The following is a 21,944-nucleotide window of genomic DNA, read 5'->3' as shown; positions in this document are numbered from 1 at the left end:
GATCGATCGAGTGGCCACCCGATCGAATTACCACCCGATCGGATTGCCACCCGATCGGACAGCCACCCGATCGGATTGCCATCCGATCCGTTGCACTTCATCTCCTTCACACCACTTCACCTATAAATAGCACTTGTCACATCACTTGAACAGTGATGTGATAGCTCTCGTTCGACCGGCGCACTTTTGGCTATTTTCCCTCGATTTCTCGCGATTCTTGTAAGTTTTCAACTCAAATCTTGTACTTCTTGGATCTACACACACTTCTTCATCTTTTTCACCTTTAAATCTCAACTTTCAAACGTGAAATCAACAGATTTGAGGTGTTCTAGGGTGATGTCATCATGGAGTTCTTATGAACTTCAAGTATTGGCCTCATTCCACCAAGAATAACTCGGATCTAAAGGATTTCCACATGATTTCACAACGATTTCGCATAGATCTAAGCACTTTCAAGGATGAAAGGATTGAAAGAAACTTTTTTAACTTTCTTTCAACTCTTTTACACTCAATGCACTCAAAACCGATAGAATCGGAGCTTATTCTGATCTTCTACTCATTCTTAGTGATGTGTTGGTTCAAGATCTGGAATCTGTCCAAGAGATTACTGATTTCGGGTTAAACATGAAACACCGTCTCGAACAGCTGACTGATCGGACTAGGGTGGTTCCTGTCCGAACAGGTCACTTGATTCTTGACGAGTTTATGTTGTTTAGCATGTTATCACGTTATCTCGATCAAAACCGCAAACTTTCAAAACAATCAAGTGTCAAGACGATCAGAGCAGTTGGATCGGATTGCCACCCGATCGAACAGCCGTCAAATCGGCTTGCACTTGATTACTAGTGTGAAGACGATCAAAGCAGTTGGAACGGATTTCCGTCCGATCGGATTGCCACCTGATCGGATTGCCACCCGATCGAACAGTCGTCCGATCGGCTTGCACTTGGTTACCCACTTAAATGATTATTCCAACTTTTCAAGTTTTGAACGTTGAACGGATTGCCGTCCGATCGGATTGCCGTCCGATCGGATTGCCATCCGATCGATCGACCATCCGACCATGTGATGTTTGGAACTTCAACACTTAAACAATTTTCAACATGTTCAACATAGTCAGTTCCAAACGGATTGCCACCCGATCGGATTGCAATCCGATCGAGTGACAAACTGCTGTGAACTTGTCCTCACCAAAGTGTCCTACTGATCGGATCGTCACCCAATCGAACGACTGCTCGATCGATCGACCTGAAAGATAGGAATACTTCTCTGTTTTCAAAATGCTACAACGAAAACTTCAAAGCCATCATACAAAAACACATCCTTGCCAAACGAGGTGACAATCCAATCAAATGGCCATCCGATCGGATGACCATCCGAATGGATTGCCACTGACTGGCCATCCGATCGGATTGCCATCTGACACTTGGTTCACCGTCACCATTTGACGCACTATTCAACGCTTACGTTATCAATCTGTAATCAGGCTAATCTCAGACGCGCTCCATTCAATCCAATCAAGTTGTGTTTACCTGCTGAACACCGACTGTGAGTATACTCGAACTCTTTTTATCGCATTTTGCGTGTAACATACGTTCCTATAAAATCAAATTTAACAAACGAATTATCCAATCAAACTGTTTATCACTTGCAAATAACTGATATGCATATTTACACGTGATGTTAGTTACATATGTGTTAGGACTTATACTCGCGAGGTCCCGCCTTAACTAGTTTAGTACTATAGCACCCGACGGGGTCTAGTTAGGATGAATAGCAATCGCAATCGTAGCTCGAGTGACTTAGCTGGTAGTATCAGTCTTGTATGCATGTGTGTTGAGGTATCTCGTTTATGTATTTGGTAATTCGCAGCACCTTTTAACTATTTACGCTACTCTATCAAAACTTGTATACTCGCCAATACTTTTGTATTGACGTTGTTTTAACGTTTGTTGCAGGTTTAGTCGCAGTCTACATCAAATCAAGCTAGGAAGTTTAGAAACTCACCAAAATGCTATGTTGTCGGATTTGTATTGTTCGAGAGGACAAAAAATCTGTGATAACTTATGTGAATGTATTGTTTATTAGTATGGGATAATGAACGCATTAAATACTTTTGCAATATAGTCATTATGGATTCTCTTGAGCAATCTGGTTCGCCTAGTGACGCGCCCCGACGATTCCGCCATCGGTTGGGGTGTGACAGATTGGTATCAGAGCCGTAACTATAGGGAATTAGGCCAGACTTGACCTAGTCCGGGTCGATGTCTTAGAAACGACCTAGTCTATAGTCTAAGTACCAACGGGCCGACTCGTGCGAACCCAGTAGGAATTGCACGGGCCTACTTGATGCCCTCGTTCGAAGTCGCTAAAACTAAAACTTCGCGTGAAGACCGCATACTACAATTTCACGCAAAGAGCCTTTCCTAAGGCTGGAATGTTACTTTGCCTTTCCTAAGGCTAACACCATACAGACGTTTTCGAAAATACTCGCATAAGATAACCGAGGGGTTCAGTCGAGATCAGGCGTGAAAACCAAGAACTCTCAACAAGATCGCTCACTCAGCGCATTTTTCTAGCACGAGAACTTTCTGGTGAGCTAGGAGTGACATCCATATCTCATCGAAAGCCTCCATTTCAAGATCCAGAGGAACTCCCGAATATATATATTCGAAGAGCACAACCACAGCTAGGAGCGAAGTAATTAAGTCAGGGGTGAAACCTGTATCTTAATAAACCGTTCCACTCTCTATAAAATAATTTCAAAAGCTCTCACCAAGGACTCAACTATAACGATAACTCGAGCCACGAGATGACTAGGAAGACGAATGCCATGAGCTGCATCCCAGTGGAAGCATAAGTCTTCTAGGGCAACGCGCGTGCACGAACTTGTTGGGTATAGTTGGGTTACCTTGGGTAGTCGATGCCAAAACACCCGAGGCACTCTATCTACTTTTCTAGCATACGACCCGCCGATTTTACTCTTTATGAACTCATTTACGCTTATGTGTTTACAATTTAAAACTTGACGCTTTATCGATTTCTCGATTTACCGATTTTCGCTCCCTGCTTTTGCAACCGCACAACTCGCACAACCATCGCAATCTAAAACGAAAACCGAATGATCGCAACAAAGCTAATGTCTAATTAATCGCCTCGCTTTCTCCCTTCAACGCGTCCTCGCGCATTCTATACCGACATGTTTGCGTACAAGAATAAGCTACAACTAATTATATATAAGCAAATCAATTGTGTGGAAACTTAGGAATCTTGTGTCTCCTATGTGGCTCCTATGTGAAATCTATTATATTACTCGCTACAAGTTTTGATCGCGCTCAATCGCATCTCAAAACTCAAAATTCTCTACATGACACATGTCATAACCATATCACTTCCTGCACTTTCTAGAAAAATATGACTTTGTAGCCAACTCCCACCCATTAAACATATAAATTTATATAATAATTAACATTTATATAAATATAAAAAATAACTTAATTATATGTATAATAATAATTGTAATTAATATAAATTAATTAATAAATATTAAATACTAAACGAGTCGAGCCCGAGCTTGAAAAATTACCTTCGAGCCGAGCTCGAGCTTTAGAAATAAAGCTCGAATCGAGTCGAGCTCGAGCTCGAGCTTTTATATGTTAAACGAGCTCGAGCTCGAGCCTAGTCGAGCTCGGCTCGGCTCGGCTCGTTTGCACCCCTATTCATGACATAATATTTTTCTCATGGATAACAATGTTGTGGCCAACGAGGCGATATCATATTGTACAAACAATGATGTCGAGGGCAGGAGACAATCGACATAGGGTAACAGCATGAAACATTGAGGCGATGAGCATATTGTGGTTTATTGGTTAAGGATTTAACTTTTAGATTTGATTTTAATTTTTTATTGGCTGATTAGCTAGTACGTATAGATAGTTGTAAATTTGTATATAGTGGACCAAACTCTAATAGAGTGGTATATATAAAACTATAAATTTAATTTATATTTGTGTGTATATATAGGTGTGTGTGTATATATGTATAATTTATATTTGTGTATATACATGTTTATATATGTATGTGTCTCTGTCTATGTGTGTGTGTGTGTGTGTGTATATATACTAATTAAAAATAATGATTTGAGCCGAACCGAGTCGAGCAGATCTTTGCTCATGCTTGGCTCATTTACAAACCGAATCGAGCAGAGCGGCTCATTTACAACTGAGCGTCTAATCGAACGAGCATTTTCCAAGAAATTTCCAAACGAGCGGCGAGCAGTTTGAACAACCCAAATTCTATGATGATAATTTAGGTGTTAGACCGATTAACAATGATGTTAGATTAAACATCAACGAACCTCTTCACTCTCAAGATTTTCTCGGGTGTCACATCAGCTCCATATCAGCTTTATACCAATTTTCCTTAGATTTTCCCTGATTGCAGAACCATTACTCGAAGTCCAAATTATAGTTGTTGAAAAAGCACCAAATATACTATTAGTATGACAATGGGTCTGGTTGCGATCTGATATTGGTAATCCCATACCCAGAATAATCCGTCAGTTATCAGGTATATCCATTAATTTGTTAAAAAAATATATGATGAAATTTTCAAGTACATTGTCTCTTTTAATATTACTAGAGGGGTGCCCGTGCAATGCAGCTAAGAACATTGGTAATCACGGAACATGTGATTGTTTTTTTAAATAAAAAAAAACTATAACTGATGAAACAGTGGTTAACCATGAGAGGTTAATTCACTGGTCTCGTCAAGTAGGGTTAATCCCTTCTTTCCGAGGATCGGTGGCTTGACCGTCAGCTGGTTAACCATTGTTTCATCATTGGCCCCACGGTGGGCGCCAATGATAAAACATTGGTTAACCAGGAGAGGTTAATTCACTGGTCACGTCAAGTAGGGTTAATCCCTTCTTTCTGAGGATCGGTGGCTTGACCGTCAGCTAGGTTGTCTCCTGCACAAGGAAAACACACCGTGACTCGTAACAAGGAGGAAGGAGTGGTGGGGGGGGGGGTGCTCCTTGTTACCACTCTCCGGCGTGAGAATCAGTAATTTGCTTGGGAAGCAAAGTGTGATAGTAGTAGTAGTAGTGAGAGAGTTGTGAAGAGATACCTCAAACCTGGTTTGGGATGGGTATTTATAGCCGAGGAGTGAAGGAGGATGGTTGAGTTGACAGACTGACGACGCGCCGCCCTTATGCAGGTGTGTCAAGCTTGTCGGTTGTGGAGGTGAAGCCACGTCCTACTGCGGTATCAGTCTGTTGCTTACGTATAGGCTGACAGGCGACTGCCATTGGTGCCACTTGCACTGCAGTGTCAGTCCCACTTGCCTCGTGGGCAGAATGCGGTGCCGCGCCGCATCGCTGCCTGTGGTAACCGCTGCTGTTTTCGCGTTCCCATTCTGGCAAAGACTGTGGGATGCGGTGCTAGGCCGCATCGCCGCTTATGTTGACTGTTGCTGTTGTCCAGATCCCTTGTATTGATGAAAACGTTCACAGGATGCGGTGAGAGGCCACATCGCTATGCGTACACCCATTTTCATGCATAAGGTAAGGAAATATTCATAGGATGCGGTGTCAGGCCGCATCGCTTATGCCTATCTTTATTTTCCCATCACTTGACAGATTGGATTCGACAGCTGTGTTCGCGCGTGCCCGCACGGACACAGATAAGTTCTTGCTGGTGGGGGTTTTTGATAAGGGTAATGGTCACTCGTGGTCGTGCTGACGCGAGATCTGGGACCATACCCCTTCAATACCAATACCATATTCACATTAAAAAGAATAAAATGCTCATTTTTATGGTGTTTTTTTAAATATTAATGTATGAAAATGTTATGGCCGTTTAAAAGTCATGAGGAAGTTGATTTACTAATCATACGTTTTAACGATTGTACCACATATATATTTAGAAAAAAAACGTAATTACTTAAACTCTTAAAAAATTACATTTTTGTGCTCATTATATGTGTGTATTATATAGGGGAAGGCTGATAAGAAAACTCCACTTAATGAGAAAACTAAAAAACTCTATCCGAAGTTGTATTACACATATGCAATACATGTTTAGAGAATTAAAAAAGAATACCTTGACTTGCGGTTCGCATGAACGTTCTATGTATTACACATGTGTAATAATGTGTTCTTTTCCTAAAAAAATATTTTTTTTCTTGATATAATGCATATATGCATTACATGAAAAATGAAAATTTTAAAAAAGAAAAAAAAACACACTATTACACATGTGTAATATATAATATAAAAAACACCCATGCGTTTTCCTTGCGATCCTCAACATGTTTTTCAGTAAGTTTATATGTTTATGGCTTTCTCATCTATACACACACAGGGTTGGGGGGCTAGAACTAATACCTAACATGTAATATGTCAAAAAATGGAGTATAATGTAGCATGCCAACGATAGAAGTGTATTGTTGACCATGTATGCATTGCATAACATCTAAAGACCCCTTACAACTCCAAGGCTTCACCCTTATAAATATCATTATGTGCGCACCTATTTCATTAAAAAACAATCATTCGTCTATCATATTTTCACTTATAAAGTTACACATACATAATGGACGTGGTTTATGCAGAGATAGAGATCACCTCTTCACTTTCAGCTCCTAAAGTTTTCAAAGTCTACACTGACTTTGACATCATTGCCCCTAAGATCAATCCCGAATCTTACAAAACCATCACCGTTATCAAAGGTGATGGTGGAGTTGGAAGCATCAAGAGCATGACATATAGTGATGGTAAGAGATCACACCGTGATATACATATATAACTATTTAGTTTTAAATTTTAAAATCGAATTGAGCTCTTTCATGTCTTTGCGTAGTTGTTTTTACTAACACTTGTCACAGGAACAAGTTCAAAGCACACAATCGATGACATTGACGCAAGCAACTTTATACTAAGTTGGACGTTCTTTGAAGGAGACGCCTTGATGGGTATAATAAACACAGCTACTCACCATATGAAGTTCATACCTTCTCCTAATGGAGGATCCGTATTCAAACAAACATTTGTAATTAGGTATAAAGGTGACGGTAAGCAAATGGATGATGTTATTAATATTACTAAAGAAGCAATCAAGAATACTTTCAAGAAGATGGAGTCTTATGCTATTGCCCATCCTGAAGTTTACTAATGCTTTCACCTAGATAATGGTGATGTGTTCGACTCTGACATCATTGTACTCTATTTTTGTTTCATGTAATAATGAACAATAAAATATATTAAGTACGCATAATAAATTTTCTAATTCACAGACTAATTAGTGTTGACTTCATAAACGGTTTAACTGGCCTAGAGAAAATGAAGAGGCGTGTTGTTAGTTTGAAATTTGAAGTTCAGGCGTCTTACTCAGGCTACATCTTAATTCAGGCTAATTAAACTGGTGGTAAAGTAACATCTTTGCCCTAAAGAACGGATAAATAGATATAATTTTAATCATCGATCCTAATCATTCTTCTGGTTACGGAAAGAGGACGGACTGTCGGTTTTGGAATTTAGAAACACAGGGAACATTTTGTTTTAATAGAAATTTCCAATACTTAGAAACCTTGATGCCGCAGAAAATAATAGGGAGAGTGAGAGTCGAATCTGTGTCACAATTAACATCAAGTCTTTCCCCAAAACACTCCACCAGTACCTAGTACCTAGTACCTGGGCTACCTGGGCTGCTCACTTACACTTGTACTTGCAACAATTCATATACTTTCATAGATATCTTTCAAAGTACATGTCTACTAACATTTCTTGACAAAATTATCTAAATTCACAATCTGAAAATAATTTCTTTGTGTTTATACATCCTTTTTCCTACACAAAAATCAATCAAACAAGCGGACTTCCAGTCACATACTCGGTGAAAGCCAAAGCAACCAAACCCAACATCGCCGCCCGACCGTTCCACAGCTCTGCATCCGACGTCATCAACCCACTCGACTTCGACTCTGCCCTCACCCCTTTAAACAACGGCACCAACGACGCCACCGACAACACCAAACTCGTCGTTACAAAGGCCGGTACACCACCGTGAGAGATCTGAGCGAACACATCCTGACCATTGCTCAACTCTACCGCCATCGCTGACACAAACCCTATCATCGCTAACCTTCCGTTTATCCTCTCTGGTGCAGGCCCACCGAAGGCCAACACGTCGGAAAACTTGGTGCTGACCTTCGACGCTGGTGGTGGCGGAGGTGGAGTGTTCATTGGCGGCGGAGTTGGTGCTGCTGGAGTTTTGGAAGCGTCGGGTGAAGGTTGTGACATGCATCTGACGACAGCAAAGTTGACGTTTCTTGTAGATGAAGAAGGGGTGGTGGTGAGACGTGCAACGGGGGTTGCCATGAAGACTGAAGTAGCTGCCATGTTAGAATGAAAGAAATTTGTAGTTGAAGAACGAAAAAACCAGATTTAGGCCGAAGCCTGTAATAAGGGTTTTGGATCTTGGAGAGAGACGGAAAAGGTTCCTGCAAAACAGAAAACCGTTAGGCTCGTCGCAGAGATGGGAGGGCCCCTCTGCGACCACCCTCCGGCGTGAGGATAAGTATTGGTTTAGAGAGAGAAAGTAGAGAGAGAAAGTTAAGATGGAGTGTCAGAAAATTGTACTTGGTTTTGTACTTGGCTGAGTATTTATAGTGGTTGATCTGAGATGACATCATTCGGCCATACGCACTCGGACGGGAGTTCGTCTTCGGAGATTCTTGATATGGCACGGACACATCCTAAGTGTTCGTCCTAACGGAGTTCGATTCGTCCCGATGATGATGTCCGGCCTCGGATATACGTCTTCAAGTCCCCTAGTTTGCTTGTTCTTGGTGAAGACTTTGCAAACTGATTTTTTAAACTTTTGTCTTATTCGGATGACGTGTCGTTACCGGAATGGCTCTAACGAATGACGTGGAACATTTTGAGTGGAAGTGACGTGTCGCGGGTGATGTCTGTGATTTGTCCGTTGGTCACCTACATGTGAGTCTTGTGAACCCTTGCGTTGGAATTCGTGGGGACGCTCTTGATGCGACGGGGTGATTTGACAACCCCTTAACCGACCTAAGTGCTTATATATATGGTGAATCTTTCTCATTTTTCTCTGTTTAGTTGAATCTCTCTCCTGCAAATCCTCTTTATCTTCTTCTTCTTCTACTTCTGAAAAGGTGCGTCCCTTCTCTATTTATCTTTTTAGATCATGGCTCCCGGCAAGGATAACCTTGCGGATAGCGTTAGTGTCCTTACTCCTCGTCATTTTGACAAGTTCGTTAGAGAGTATAGGATTCCTTTGGATCTTCATCCGACCTTTCCCTCTAGAATGGAGGCTATATATCCATTCCGTCAAGGGAAGTTTGCCTTTTATACCCGTGTTTGCAATTTTGCTAACTACAGGGTTCCCTTTTCCCGTTTTTTGATTAAGGTTTTGCAGTTTTTTAGGGTTCACATTAGTCAGGTTAACCCCTTCGGCCTTAGCCGTATAAATCACTTTGAACTTTCATGCCGGGCCCTTGGCCAGAAGCCGGATTTAAATGTTTTCCGGTATTTCTACAAGTTTATTACGGCCGGAGACTGGTATACGTTCGCCCATCGGGAGAACGTCCCTTCTCCCTCCTCAAACGAGCGGACTAGTTTAAAGAACTGGAAGGATAACTTCTTCTGGTTAGACGATTGCTGTCTTCCGGAGGACATGAGGTGGCGTTTCAAGGACCAGTCGATGTCCTTTGACTTGGATGAAAGTTTTGTTTTTAATGAAGATTTGGGTCGTTCCTTGGTCGAGCATCAGTCCCCTATTCGTCCCCTTCCCGAACATTTTCTTTGGTTAGGTCGAGTTAGTTTTACGTGGGTCCGAGGGGATAGGGATTGGCCGATCATTCGCCGAAAGCGTGATCGTAAGTTTCGGCTCTTTGCATCCCCTACGGCATCCTTATTTATTTTGCTAACTTCCCTGTTTTTTGTGAATGCAGGTGTTACGATGTCGCTTCTTGACGCTCTGAAGGTTCCGAACATGGATGTGCTTGATTTTGATTTTGAGGAACAACCTGAAGGGGAGGCTTCATTGATGAAGCAGATAGCTGCTTCGGCTCATCCTATTCGTACCACTGCTGATCCTAATGCAGCTACATCATCTGCTGCTGAGGCGACTTCTTTCGTCCCCGAGAATCCTTCCGAGCAAGCCGCTGATAAGACAGCTTCTCTTGCTCCAACTTCTTCTAAGGGAGCTGATGGATCTTCCGGATCTCAGGCTGGGCGAAAATCCATTTTGGATGATGTGGATAGTGATCCGGAAATCCGCAATTTGGACGACGCTCTTTTGTATCGGCCTTCATCCTTACAGAGCAAAAGTATCGGGGCGGATACGGACCTGCTGATCCGTTCTCGCAAGAGGAAGGGTGAAACAGTTCAGATTCGCTCCTCCGATCCTCTTCCGCCGCCCAAATTGAAGAAGACGAAGGGGGGTTCTCGTTCTGGAGGCAGTGTGATGGAGGAACTTGATGAACATCTTTCTGGAGGTAAGAGTTCGAGGGAAGAAGCAGCTTTGGCTCGAAGCGGGCCGACTCCAGCTTATTCGGGTGGTTTTGTCCCAGATAGCGAGGTGGAGAGTATGGAGATGGAGAATCCGGAAGGTGGGGATAAAGGAAAGGCCCCTAGTGGGCCGAAGGTGGTAACTTTTTCAGGTACGCACTTGGGCTCTTCTTTGGGTCCGGACTGTTTTATGGATGATGGGGAAGATCAAGTGTCTTCACTTCCCTCATCATGGTTCGGACCTGAGTTGATGTCCTTTTTTCGATATGCAGATCTGTTCTCGGATGATATGGACATCGACCCCTCAACCGCCGAGGAAAAATTCATTCCCGAGTGGGACATCCGGAACAAAGATACGGTGATGGATACCTTAACAGCCAGAACGATGCTTTTCAATATTAATACTCCGACTGACCATGTCAGGAGCCGTAAGATGAAGAATCCTGATTTGGGAGCCGCGGTTTTGACTAACCAGGCTCAATCTAATATCTTTGTGACGGAGCTTTACCGCAGGTGGGTCGAGGCAGAGAGTGTGCGGGAAAATTTGGACAAAGAAGTTCGCTCTTTGAAGCGTAAAGTCCTCAAGAGCCCGGAGGTGGAGAAGAAGGTAGCCCAAATGGCCCAGGACCTCCGGACCCAACAGGAGAAGGTTAACTCTTTGATTGCTCAAAATCAATCGTCGCAAGCGGCTGCCGCGGCCGCTGCTGAAGATAGAGATAAAATTTCCTCGGAGTTCAAAAAATTTTCCGAATCAATGAAGCAGAAAGATGAAGAACATGAGAAAATTTTGGCGAAGATGGAGGAATCTCTCACCAGTGCTCGTCTTGCTTATGAGAGCATGATGGCTGGTACGTCCTTCCTTTTGTTTTGTTAATCTCTTCTTCTGTTTTTCTAACACTTTCCCAGAGCATGATGCACTTAAATCAGGGGAGGCCGATTTGAAGGATCGTATCGAAGAGATGGAGGCAGAAAATGCGACCCTGAGAGCGAAAGTGAATGATCTCCAGGAGACGAAGGTTTGGATGCTTTCGGAGGGAGCACAACTTCTAGCGAAAAACATACACAAAGGCAAGGAGATGACTGCTGCTGTGGCTGGGGTTAACAATGCGATGAGCGTGGTGGGCGTTAACTCGGGTCTGCATGCTGGTTACGTTCACGCTTTGCAGAGAAAAACTCCTTATAAGGAGGTTCCGCTGTTGAACCGCAATGCTTCAGAGGAACTAAAGACGGCGATTGCTTGTTTTGATACCCTCAAATTTCCAGTGGTAGAGGATCTTCCCAAGCTCAGCGACGCGCCCCTTTCTGAGATCAAGAAAGCCCTTCAATTTGCCAATGACGATTCTTCGGAGAAATGAGGTGGACATGCTCAGTTCCTTGGGGCATGCACCTTGGGATTTTTTAGCTAATTTAGACAGCATCCTTGAATGGTGGTTTCGGCCAGTGTTTTGACAGGCTGTTGATTTGTAATGATGCTTTTACTTCAAACAATTTATCCTTTTTTGTGAATGATATTCATTTTGTTCCGGATTGTTTAGATCCGGTTATATTTGATGTAACTGTTTTTACATGCGTCCATGCTTTTGATGTGTACATTTTTAATCTTTTTAGAACGTTCTTTTGTTTGGCGCGGATCCATTTTTTTTTTGTAAGGATAATTTTGAAGGAAGATACGAACGATGCCAGTTCGTCCTTTCCTTTTAGGGTTGGGTCCCTGGGTTCGGCCGGTAATTTTTCATAAGTTGCAACGCTTGATATGGCTCGGAGTTTTAAATTTCTCCGATGAGTGTAGAGTAAAAACATTTTCAATAAATCCGCAGGTACAGCCCTCTGCGGTTCTTGTAATATAACTTGGGCGGGAAAAAACATCCGCTTTACATGAAAAATTGAAAGAGATGACGGAGCTCACGGCTTCCGTTTTTACAATTTATTTATTTCATAACATAGCCCTAAAGATAGCATTTCTTCAGATGTACTCCGTTCCAAGTACGCAGGACGGAGGTTCCATCCATCTTGCTTAGAGTGTACGCCCCGTCTTTTCCGGCCGTTTTGATCTGGTAAGGTCCCTCCCACTTGGGGGCTAGTTTCCCCGTTCCTTCCGTCAAGCTCGCTTCGTTGCTCCGCATCACATACTCTCCTACCTTGAACCGGGCTTCTTTTACCTTAGAGTTGTAGTGTTTTTCCAACTCTTTTTTATACTTAGCTTCCCGGATCGCTGCGAGCTCTCTCCTTTCCTCGATTAAATCAAGATTCAAACGGAGCTCTCGTTCATTCTCTTCTTGACTCTGTTGTACGCGCGGAGTGGGGATCCCTACTTCGGCAGGTATGACGGCCTCGGTTCCGTATGTCAAACTAAAAGGGGTTTCTTTGTTGCTTGTTTTGGGCATGGTACGGTGCGCCCATAGGACGTGTGGGAGTTCATCCGCCCATGAGACGCCCTCCTTTCCCAGTCGCTTTTTAATGCCCTCTACGATACTTCGGTTAGCTCTTTCCACCTGCCCGTTGGCCTGGGGGTGGGCTACCGAAGCAAAACACTGTTCTATCTTCATTCTTTGACACCATGTTTTAAACGGCTTTTCCGCAAATTGTTTCCCGTTGTCGCTTACTATGCAAAGAGGCATTCCGAACCTGCACACTATGTTTTCCCATGCGAACCTCAGCACTTGGTCTCCCGTGATCGTCCGAAGGGGTTTAGCTTCGACCCATTTAGTGAAATAGTCGATGGCAACCAGCAGGAACCTTACCCCTCCGGTGGAGACAGGGAAAGGACCTACGATGTCAATTCCCCATTTCTGAAACGGCCAGGCCGAGGTCACGGGTACGAGGTTGTTTTTGGCACGATGGTTTACGGGAGCATGGCGTTGGCAGTCTTCACAGGACTGGAGCTCGTTTATCGCGCTTTGGTGCATTCCTGGCCAGAAATAACCGGCGTTCATGACTTTTGCTATAACCATCCTCGGCCCCGCGTGGATGCCGCATATTCCCCAGTGGATCTCCCTTATAACGTAACTTGCTTCCTCTGGGGTTAGGCATTTTAGGAGCGGACCTAAAAAGGTTTTCCTGTAGAGTTGACCATCGTGCATCTGATATTGCAGCGCTTTCACTTTTAGTTTCCGTGCCTGAGCCTTGTCTTCTGGAAGCGTCCCATTTTTCAAGTAATCTACGATGGGAGTCATCCAAGACTTTTCGGACATGGAAATTGACATAACTGGCTTCGTCTGTTGGATGGCCGGAATCTGCAGGGTCTCGACTAGGACCTCTTTTGATAAATGACAGAATGCCACGGATGCCAGTTTGCTCAAAGCATCGGCTTTTTTGTTTTTGCTCCTCGGTATGTGCACTATTTTGCAGGAATCGAAAGAGGAGATTAAACTGTTGACCTGCTGAAGATACCGAACCATATTATCTTCTCGTGCCTCGTACTCGCCGCTGACCTGGTTGGCTACCAATAGTGAATCGACATGAGCTAATACGGAGGTTGCACCTGCTTTGGCTGCGGTTTGCAGGCCTGCAAGGAGAGCCTCATATTCTGCTTCATTGTTTGACGTCTTAAATTCAAAACGCAGCGCATAAGTGTACTCTATTCCCTCCGGATCTATTAGGATTAACCCTGCTCCCGACCCTTCTTTACTGGAGGCCCCGTCTGTATACAGGTTCCATACCTTCGGTAAGATGGGTTTTTCCTTGATGCTTTCTCCGGTCGGGACCTCGGGGAGGAAATCTGCTACTGTCTGTCCTTTTACTGGACCTCTGGTACGATAGGTGATATCAAAGGCACTGAGCTCTATTGCCCATTTGGTGAGACGTCCGGAGACCTCTGGCTTCCTGAGGATTTGCTGGATCTGGAGATCAGTCTTTACTTCTATATTGAAAGCTTGGAAGTATCTTCGGAGGCGTCTGGAAGCATGTACCAAAGCGAGTGCCAATTTTTCGATCATCGGGTACCGAGTTTCATAGTCTTTCAGGATACGGCTTACGTAATAGACCGGGATTTGTGCCTGGTTCCGGTGTACTACGAGTACTGCACTTATCGCAAAGTGGGACGCAGATAGATATACCGTGACAGTTTCTCCGGTAGCTGGTGCGGTCAAAGTGGGTAAGGACCCGAGGCATACCTTTAACTCCTGAAATGCCGAGTCTGCTTCTGACGTCCACTCTATTTGGCCTTTTGTCGTTCGCTGTTTTAATACATTCATGAAAGGGATGGAACGATCTGCCGCTTTTGAAACAAAACGGTGAAGGGCGACGAGTTTTCCATTTAGAGATTGGATCTCTTTGATGGTTTTAGGAGGCTGCATGGAGACTACCGCTTTGATTTTATCAGGATGCGCCTGGATTCCGGATCGTGTAACCCACACCCCGAGGAATTTTCCCTCTTCCAAGCCGAAAGAGCACTTTTTGGGATTGAGTTTTAGGTTGATACTCCGAAGCCTTGTAAAGGTCTCGAGTATGTCATCTATCATGTCGTCTTCGGCCCGGCTTTTTATGACTAAGTCATCGACATAGATCTCCAAGTTTCTTCCGATCTGATCTTTGAACGCTTTATCCATTAACCTCTGGTACGTGGCTCCGGCGTTTTTTAAACCGAATGGCATTTTAGTATAACAAAACAGACCCTCATTTGTTACAAACGCGGTCTTATCTTCGTCCTCCGAAGCCATTTGGATTTGATGATAACCCTTATACGCATCTAGGAAGCATTTGAGACGGAAACTTGAGAGGGAGTCTATCTTTAAATCAATCTCCGGTAAAGGATAGCAATCCTTCGGGCACGCATTGTTTAGATCGGAAAAATCAACGCACATCCTCCAGGTTTTGTCCTTCTTGGTTACCATCACTGGATTGGAGACCCAGGTTTGGTAACGTACCTCTCTTATAATACCGGCGCTCAGCAACTTTCGTACGTCTTCGGAGATGGCCTTGTTACGAGCCGGAGCCATGTTTCTTTTTCTCTGGGCTACTGGTTTTATTGAGTGTGACACTTTTAACTTATGTTCGGCCAAACACCGGGGAACTCCAACCATGTCGGAGGTTTGCCAGGCGAACACGTCAAGTGAATTGGACAGTAGTTTCCACAACTTCTTCTTGGTTTGCTTGGGAAGTTGAGCCCCGACTGCAATTTTTTGTTCAGGAAAATGTGGGTGTATAGCCCATTCTTCTGTGAGAGTATTAGGGGGCTCGGCATTACCATCGCTCTATCGTATTTCGGCTACACCGATCGTTGATTCGGAGTATAGTGTTGCTATCCCTGCTTCGGTGGGGAATTTTAATGCTCCATGTATGGTTGAACTGATCATTCCGAAGGCGCACATACCAGGTCTTCCGAGTATGACATTGTGGACGGACCTTGCCTCAACCACTAGATACGTCAAGTTGACAGTTCGAACCAAACTCCCTTCCCCCATCGTTGTTGGCAGAGTGATTTGGCCTAAAGGCTGGACCACCTCTCCGGAGAAACTGACCAGAGGCATTGATACTCGGAGCAATTTCGCCTTTGTCTGTGGGGCTAACTGTTGAAAGCACTGCTTGTACATAATCTCGGTGGCGCTTCCACTGTCGACGTATACTCTTCGAACCTTGTGTCCTGCAATGATTGCGGATACTATGACCGGTCCGTCCTTGATATCTTCCAGACTGACGGGTGGGAAACCAATGGGCTGCTGCATCCAGGCGGCCAAATGCTGACTGGACCGCTTGATGCCTTGGTTGTTTGCCCTACGGATCATGCAAATTGCTGGTTGATTGTTCGGATTATCTCCCGAATTCCCTGAAGATTTTCCTTCCTTTACTTCTTTGACTAGGTGCGATAGCTTCCCGGACCGTACTGCCTTTTCTATTTCTTGCTTCAAAGACCAACAGTCATCTGTATTGTGACCCCGAGCATGATGGTAGTCACAATATTTCTTAGAATTTTTGTCTCCTGGGTTTCGAAGTTTTGGTGGAGCGGGGAAATTCATCCCCTCCGCACTGAGAATTTCACTGGGAGTTTTGGAGAGATCCGATAAATTGTAAAATCTTGACCCGGAGCTTTTCCCTCGCGGAGGTCTGTCGTTTCTACTGTAAGGGTGTGATCGTCCCCTGTTCCCCGGTGGAGTCTTATCAAACACCGATCCACCATTTTTCTTCCACGAAGACATCTTGTGATCTGACTCTGGAGCAGGATTACATGCGTTCTTGCCTCGAGCGAAAGCTCTGGCCCGCTCCATGAGTACCTCCATTGTCTTTGGGAGATTTTCGTGCAATTTTTCGACTAGCTGATTATTCCGAACGCCGTGACAGAATCCAGAGATACGTAGTTGATCAACTACCCCACTGATCTGCATGCTTTCCCGGTTAAACCGGTCAATGAAACTGTCTAAAGACTCTCCGTCCTTTCTTCGGATGTTGTGGACTTCGGTAATTTCTTTAGAGTAGTGCCTTTGCTGGCTGAAATTTTGGAGGAATAACCTTCGGAACTCCTCAAAGTCGTTGATCTCACCTTCATTCAACGCATCAAAACATACTCGTGCGGCTCCAGTTAGAGTTTGTGCGAACATAAAGCACCATGCTGGCATCGGCCATTGTTCAACTCGTGCAGCTCCGTCAAAATCGAACATATGATCATCCGGATCAGTTGTGTCGTCGTACTTTTTCACCGTAGTTGGCATTTTGAGCTTTGGAGGAAGTTTGGCATGTCTTATACGAGCACTAAACTTCGACTTGGCTGTCATAGAAACTGGATGGTACGGCTTGGTAAGTTCCGGATCGCTAATTACATCCATCTGTGTTTCATTTCGCGTAGTCATTACTGGTGAAGGTCCGGAGGAACCTTGTACATATCCAGTATAGGTTTCCGAAGTGACGACTGTGGAAAATGTAGGAGTGATCATTGTGGGACCCATAGTCCCCGTTGGTGCTTCGTCATGAAAGAGCCTGGTTCGCAAACCGAGGATCTGTTCATCTCTGGCCTGTTGTGCTTTTAATCTTCGTAGAAGACTTGCATTTTTGGCGAGAAATTCTGCATCGAACTCTGATGTTTGCGAAGTAGGGAGTAAGATGAATGGCAAAGTTGTTCCTGGACCTGAGCTTAAAGTAGCTGAGGTCATAGAGACAACACTTGCTGGTGCAGTAACTTGCGTGCTAACAGCCGTGGATCCCAGATTCAAAGAACCTGGGGCCGCCATTTGTCAGTTCTTTTGCTCAAGAAGTTCACTAAAGTGAAGGACTAAGAGCTTTAAGATCGGATGGCGCCAATTAAAGAACCAAAAAACCAGATTTAGGCCGAAGCCTGTAATAAGGGTTTTGGATCTTGGAGAGAGACGGAAAAGGTTCCTGCAAAACAGAAAACCGTTAGGCTCGTCGCAGAGATGGGAGGGCCCCTCTGCGACCACCCTCCTGCGTGAGGATAAGTATTGGTTTAGAGAGAGAAAGTAGAGAGAGAAAGTTAAGATGGAGTGTCAGAAAATTGTACTTGGTTTTGTACTTGGCTGAGTATTTATAGTGGTTGATCTGAGATGACATCATTCGGCCATACGCACTCGGACGGGAGTTCGTCTTCGGAGATTCTTGATATGGCACGGACACATCCTAAGTGTTCGTCCTAACGGAGTTCGATTCGTCCCGATGATGATGTCCGGCCTCGGATATACGTCTTCAGTAGTTGTTATAGTGGTTGATGGTGGTTGTAGAGTTGGTGGGTTGGGTTAGTTAGTTATATAGGGGAGGGGATGAAGACAAAGACTGGATATTAAGAGGGCCACGTTACTCACTTTTTGGGTTGGGTCACGTGGCTTTCGAATTAGCCGCTGGGACGTTGTTGTGGTGAGTTCGGCCTCTACATGTGCAGTTTTAGTACCAGTGGACTGAATTGGACCATGGGACTTTCTAGGTTGTTTGCATAAAGTTAAATTTTTAAATATGATTTGGTTAGTCTAATGTCTTCAACAAGTATGGATTAGTGGTAACTAGGTGTCAAGATGTGTCGGGGTTTACACCTTTGGTGTATTTACTTGGTGATATTCAACAAACAACTAGGTATTCATGTATTTTTTTAAATCACGTACGTTTAATATTTAAAAGATATATTTACTAAATCACATGTGTTTTAGTATTTTTGTATAAAAACTCATTCAAGGTAACACCTGGCAATGCGTAAGAGGTTTTGATCATTTGTTCATGTTGTAGTTATGGGCTTATGACATGTTACGTTGATTTGCTCCAACCATCCTTCACGATATTGATTTAGTAAAGGCCATATCGTGTATGATATGTTAATATTACGTATAAACATAAATACCTAGTGTGGGCCATAAAATGTATATATGTGTGGGCCATCGGAGACCAAAAGTGAAAGTCCACTAATTTTGACGTTATTTTACTAATATCGTGTACATAACATTAAAAAGCAAGGGACGGTTAATCATGTATTATGTGATGGCGTTGATAGCCGAAAGACAAGGGGTACTTGCACTAATCGACTTTTGTCCCAATTGTTGAGTGTTATGTGCCTTATATCCAAGTCTTGATGCAAAACTACTATCGAGTCGGGAGTCTCACTAGAAGCAACCTCTCTATTCCTACGGGGTAGAGGTAATGCTGTCTACATCTTATCCTCCTCAAACCCTACCTTAGTTTTGCTATTGGTGGGATTCACTAAGTATGATGATGATGACGACGACATATAAACAAGTGCCTTGTTTTTAATAAACTGATCTGATTTTAATTAGTTATTTTCCAATGCGACATGATCTATGTGGTGATTCACGTATGAAGGTAAGTTAGTAAACCACTTACTTTTATAAGCTTTCCGTGAAATCATACAAATTATGAAATGCGTGGCACGTTGTTATTCGATGTGGGTGATTTTTAAAAATCAAATTTTACCCTATATATACAACATGTTCCAATTTTTTTAACAAACTCTACGATTTCACCCAAAATTACATAAACTCTCAGCCATTTCCATTTCAAAAAAATGAGGATGGCAACCGTTGCGTGGACCGAAGAAGAAGAAGAAGATATTGCACTTTGCAAGTCGTGGGTCGAAGCTTTGAGCCACCAAACGTCGGGTAGGCGAACGAGCGATGTTTTTTGGAGGACAATCCGACAACACTTTTGCGTCCATAGGGGTGAGACCACCCGAACCGTCGACACCCTTTCGTCTTGTTTTAGGGTAATCCTTCTGGATTGCGAAAGATTCAAGACGATCCATACCGCCGTGGATTACGAGGGTGGTGACCTCAGGGAGGACGACATCATTCAAGTGGCTCTCATTAACTTTAGGCATGAGTACCACAATGACTAATCGTTAAACGAAGGTCGATAGTGTTTTTTGATGTGAAAATAAGAATGAAAGTGGAAGTGTACATAAATAAGGTGGAGACAAAGTTTTGTATTTTATTTGTTTGGGTAAGGAGATAAATAAGAATTAAAGAATATAAAAAGTTTATAAAAAAAATCTTTAATGAGCAACATAAACCAACATATATGAACGAATGAATGTTTACAAACACATTACCGAACGTTCACAAACACAATTGAACGAACGAGACATACGTTCGTGTTCGTTCATTTCACTAACCGAATGAAATTTCTTGTTCGTTCATTAATCAAACGAAAGTGAACAAACTTCTCGTCGCACGGTTCACAAACTGTTCGTTGAACATTCGGTTCGTTTACAACAACAACCATACAAAGTATAATCCCATCTATAGTCAAGCTATTGGTATGGTCTAGGAGGGTGAGATATATGCAAAAACTTACCTCTATGATAGATAGACTACTTATAGCTAGCAAATCATAAGTCGATATATGTACTTCACAATTATATGTACTTAGGCAAGAGTATTCATAAATCAAAATATTTCATCATTTACTCATATACTTACAAGCTTTTAAAGTACATGTCTACAAACATTCTAATTCGATATTCAAACTTTCATCATCTAAGACCACGATTTAAAAGTAAGTACCTGTAGCCTCTTTGTTATATAGAAAAATTCATCATATAAGGGCACTGCCCGTCACATATTCGGTAAAAGCCAAAGCAACCAAACCCAACATCGCAGCCCGTCCGTTCCACAGCTCTGCATCCGATGTCATCAACCCACTCGACTTTGACTCCGCTCTCACCCCTTTAAACAACGTCACCAACGACGCCAGCGACAGTACCAAACTCGTCGCTACAAACGCCGGAACTCCACCGTGTGAGATCTGAGCGAACACATCTTGACCGCTGCTTAACTCGACCGCCATAGCCGACACAAACCCTATCATCGCTAACCTTCCGTTTATCCTCTCCGGTGCAGGCCCACTGAACGCCAACACGTCAGAGAACTTATTCTTCGGTGGCGGAGTTGGTGCTGCTGGAGTTTTGGAAGAGTCGGTTGAAGATTGTTGATCTTGTGATATGCACCTAACGACAGAAAAGTTGATGTTTTTTCGGAGATGTTGAGTGGTGAGACGTGCAACGGGGGTTGCCATGAAGACTGAAGTAGCTGCCATGTTAGAATGAATGATTGAGAGAAGAAGGTTGTGGAATTAAGGTTGTTAACAACTTGTGTTATTGTGGTTGTTGAATGTTGATATGGTGGTCGGATAGTTATATAGGGAGGGGTGGAGACCAATACTGGATATTTAGAGGGCCACGTCACTCACTTTTTTTGGGTCGTGTCACGTAGCTTTCCAATTGGCCGCTGAGATACTATTGTGGTGCAATTTCACTCTTTTATAAAACTCGGTTTTTAAATCATGTTGGGTTGGATTTTAAAATCGTTCAATTAGTTGAACCGAGTTTCTAGTTTACCTTCCATAAAATACAAACTCATCAAAAAAAAAAAAAAAACAATCCAATAACAATAAGGATTTACTTAACTGATCAAAGTTTTATCTAAAAACAACTATTTTATTGTAAAATATCAAGAATTTTAATAGCATTTTCTTATAAACAATATGGCATTGTACGAGATGAGTAACAGTTTCAACAATGATGAAATATTGGAATTGAAAACACTAGGTTAATTACCGGAAATATGGAATGTCAATATTACCTTGATATCGTATTTTATTAAAATAAAAAAAATTAAATTTTAAGATAATGCAAATCGGTTCAATGGTTTGAATCGGTAAAACCAGATTTACCGCCGATTTATAAGATATATTGTTTTAGGTTTTACTGGCTTTTATCATGTTGTACACGTGTTTAGTATTCACTAATTGAGTGATTGGACCATGGAACTTTCTAATGAAATAACTATGAAATTAGTGACTAATCGGTTGTTGTGCTGAGTTCGGCCTCTAAATGTGCAGTTTTAGACTTTTAGTACTAGTGGAGTGACGTGGACAATGGAACTTTCTAGGTTACGTTACTTTCAATATTTTGATTTAATTGCTAACTATTATTATCATTCATTAGACGTATAGAGTTTGT

The 21,944-nt window shown here is 42.9% G+C and overlaps 5 protein-coding genes across 5 annotated transcripts; 1 reads left to right on the top strand and 4 right to left on the bottom strand.

The window, feature by feature from the left end:
- The first annotated feature begins 6,542 nt into the window (after nucleotides 1-6,542).
- LOC110928157 (root allergen protein) lies at nucleotides 6,543-7,298 on the top strand. The gene is made up of 2 exons (XM_022171328.2): nucleotides 6,543-6,774; nucleotides 6,886-7,298. Exons 1-2 carry the CDS (start codon nucleotides 6,594-6,596, stop codon nucleotides 7,170-7,172), a joined length of 468 nt encoding a protein of 155 aa, XP_022027020.1. The 5' UTR covers nucleotides 6,543-6,593; the 3' UTR covers nucleotides 7,173-7,298.
- A 420-nt stretch (nucleotides 7,299-7,718) lies between these two features.
- LOC110930271 (early light-induced protein 2, chloroplastic) lies at nucleotides 7,719-21,072 on the bottom strand. Its single transcript, XM_022173556.2, has 2 exons — nucleotides 21,020-21,072; nucleotides 7,719-8,398 (listed from the first exon to the last, which is right to left on the bottom strand). Exon 2 carries the CDS (start codon nucleotides 8,396-8,398, stop codon nucleotides 7,862-7,864), a length of 537 nt encoding a protein of 178 aa, XP_022029248.1. The 5' UTR covers nucleotides 21,020-21,072; the 3' UTR covers nucleotides 7,719-7,861.
- Nucleotides 12,487-15,477, bottom strand: LOC110932337. Its single transcript, XM_022175679.1, has one exon. The coding sequence runs from the start codon at nucleotides 15,475-15,477 to the stop codon at nucleotides 12,487-12,489; it is 2,991 nt and encodes a 996-aa protein (XP_022031371.1).
- On the bottom strand, nucleotides 15,733-17,700 carry LOC110932336. The gene has a single exon (XM_022175678.1). The coding sequence runs from the start codon at nucleotides 17,698-17,700 to the stop codon at nucleotides 15,733-15,735; it is 1,968 nt and encodes a 655-aa protein (XP_022031370.1).
- Nucleotides 20,361-21,085, bottom strand: LOC110930270 (early light-induced protein 2, chloroplastic). The gene has a single exon (XM_022173555.2). It carries the CDS (start codon nucleotides 21,017-21,019, stop codon nucleotides 20,519-20,521), a length of 501 nt encoding a protein of 166 aa, XP_022029247.1. The 5' UTR covers nucleotides 21,020-21,085; the 3' UTR covers nucleotides 20,361-20,518.
- Between the last annotated feature and the right edge of the window lie 859 nt (nucleotides 21,086-21,944).

The sequence above is a fragment of the Helianthus annuus genome, chromosome 3 (assembly GCF_002127325.2).
Source record: "Helianthus annuus cultivar XRQ/B chromosome 3, HanXRQr2.0-SUNRISE, whole genome shotgun sequence".
Taxonomy (NCBI): Eukaryota; Viridiplantae; Streptophyta; class Magnoliopsida; order Asterales; family Asteraceae; genus Helianthus; species Helianthus annuus.
Note: the sequence above shows the minus strand (reverse complement) of the source record. Positions and strands in the feature narration are given on the sequence as shown.

What these genes read in the sequence shown, in the direction of transcription:
- LOC110930270 (XM_022173555.2), bottom strand. Translation starts at nt 21,019, where the DNA reads ATGGCAGCTACTTCAGTCTTCATGGCAACCCCCGTTGCACGTCTCACC.
- LOC110932336 (XM_022175678.1), bottom strand. Translation starts at nt 17,700, where the DNA reads ATGGCGGCCCCAGGTTCTTTGAATCTGGGATCCACGGCTGTTAGCACG.
- LOC110930271 (XM_022173556.2), bottom strand. Translation starts at nt 8,398, where the DNA reads ATGGCAGCTACTTCAGTCTTCATGGCAACCCCCGTTGCACGTCTCACC.
- LOC110928157 (XM_022171328.2), top strand. Translation starts at nt 6,594, where the DNA reads ATGGACGTGGTTTATGCAGAGATAGAGATCACCTCTTCACTTTCAGCT. An exon ending in GAGCATGACATATAGTGATG is followed by an intron (nt 6,775 to 6,885) that starts GTAAGAGATCAC and finishes CACTTGTCACAG; the next exon opens with GAACAAGTTCAAAGCACACA.
- LOC110932337 (XM_022175679.1), bottom strand. Translation starts at nt 15,477, where the DNA reads ATGGCTCCGGCTCGTAACAAGGCCATCTCCGAAGACGTACGAAAGTTG.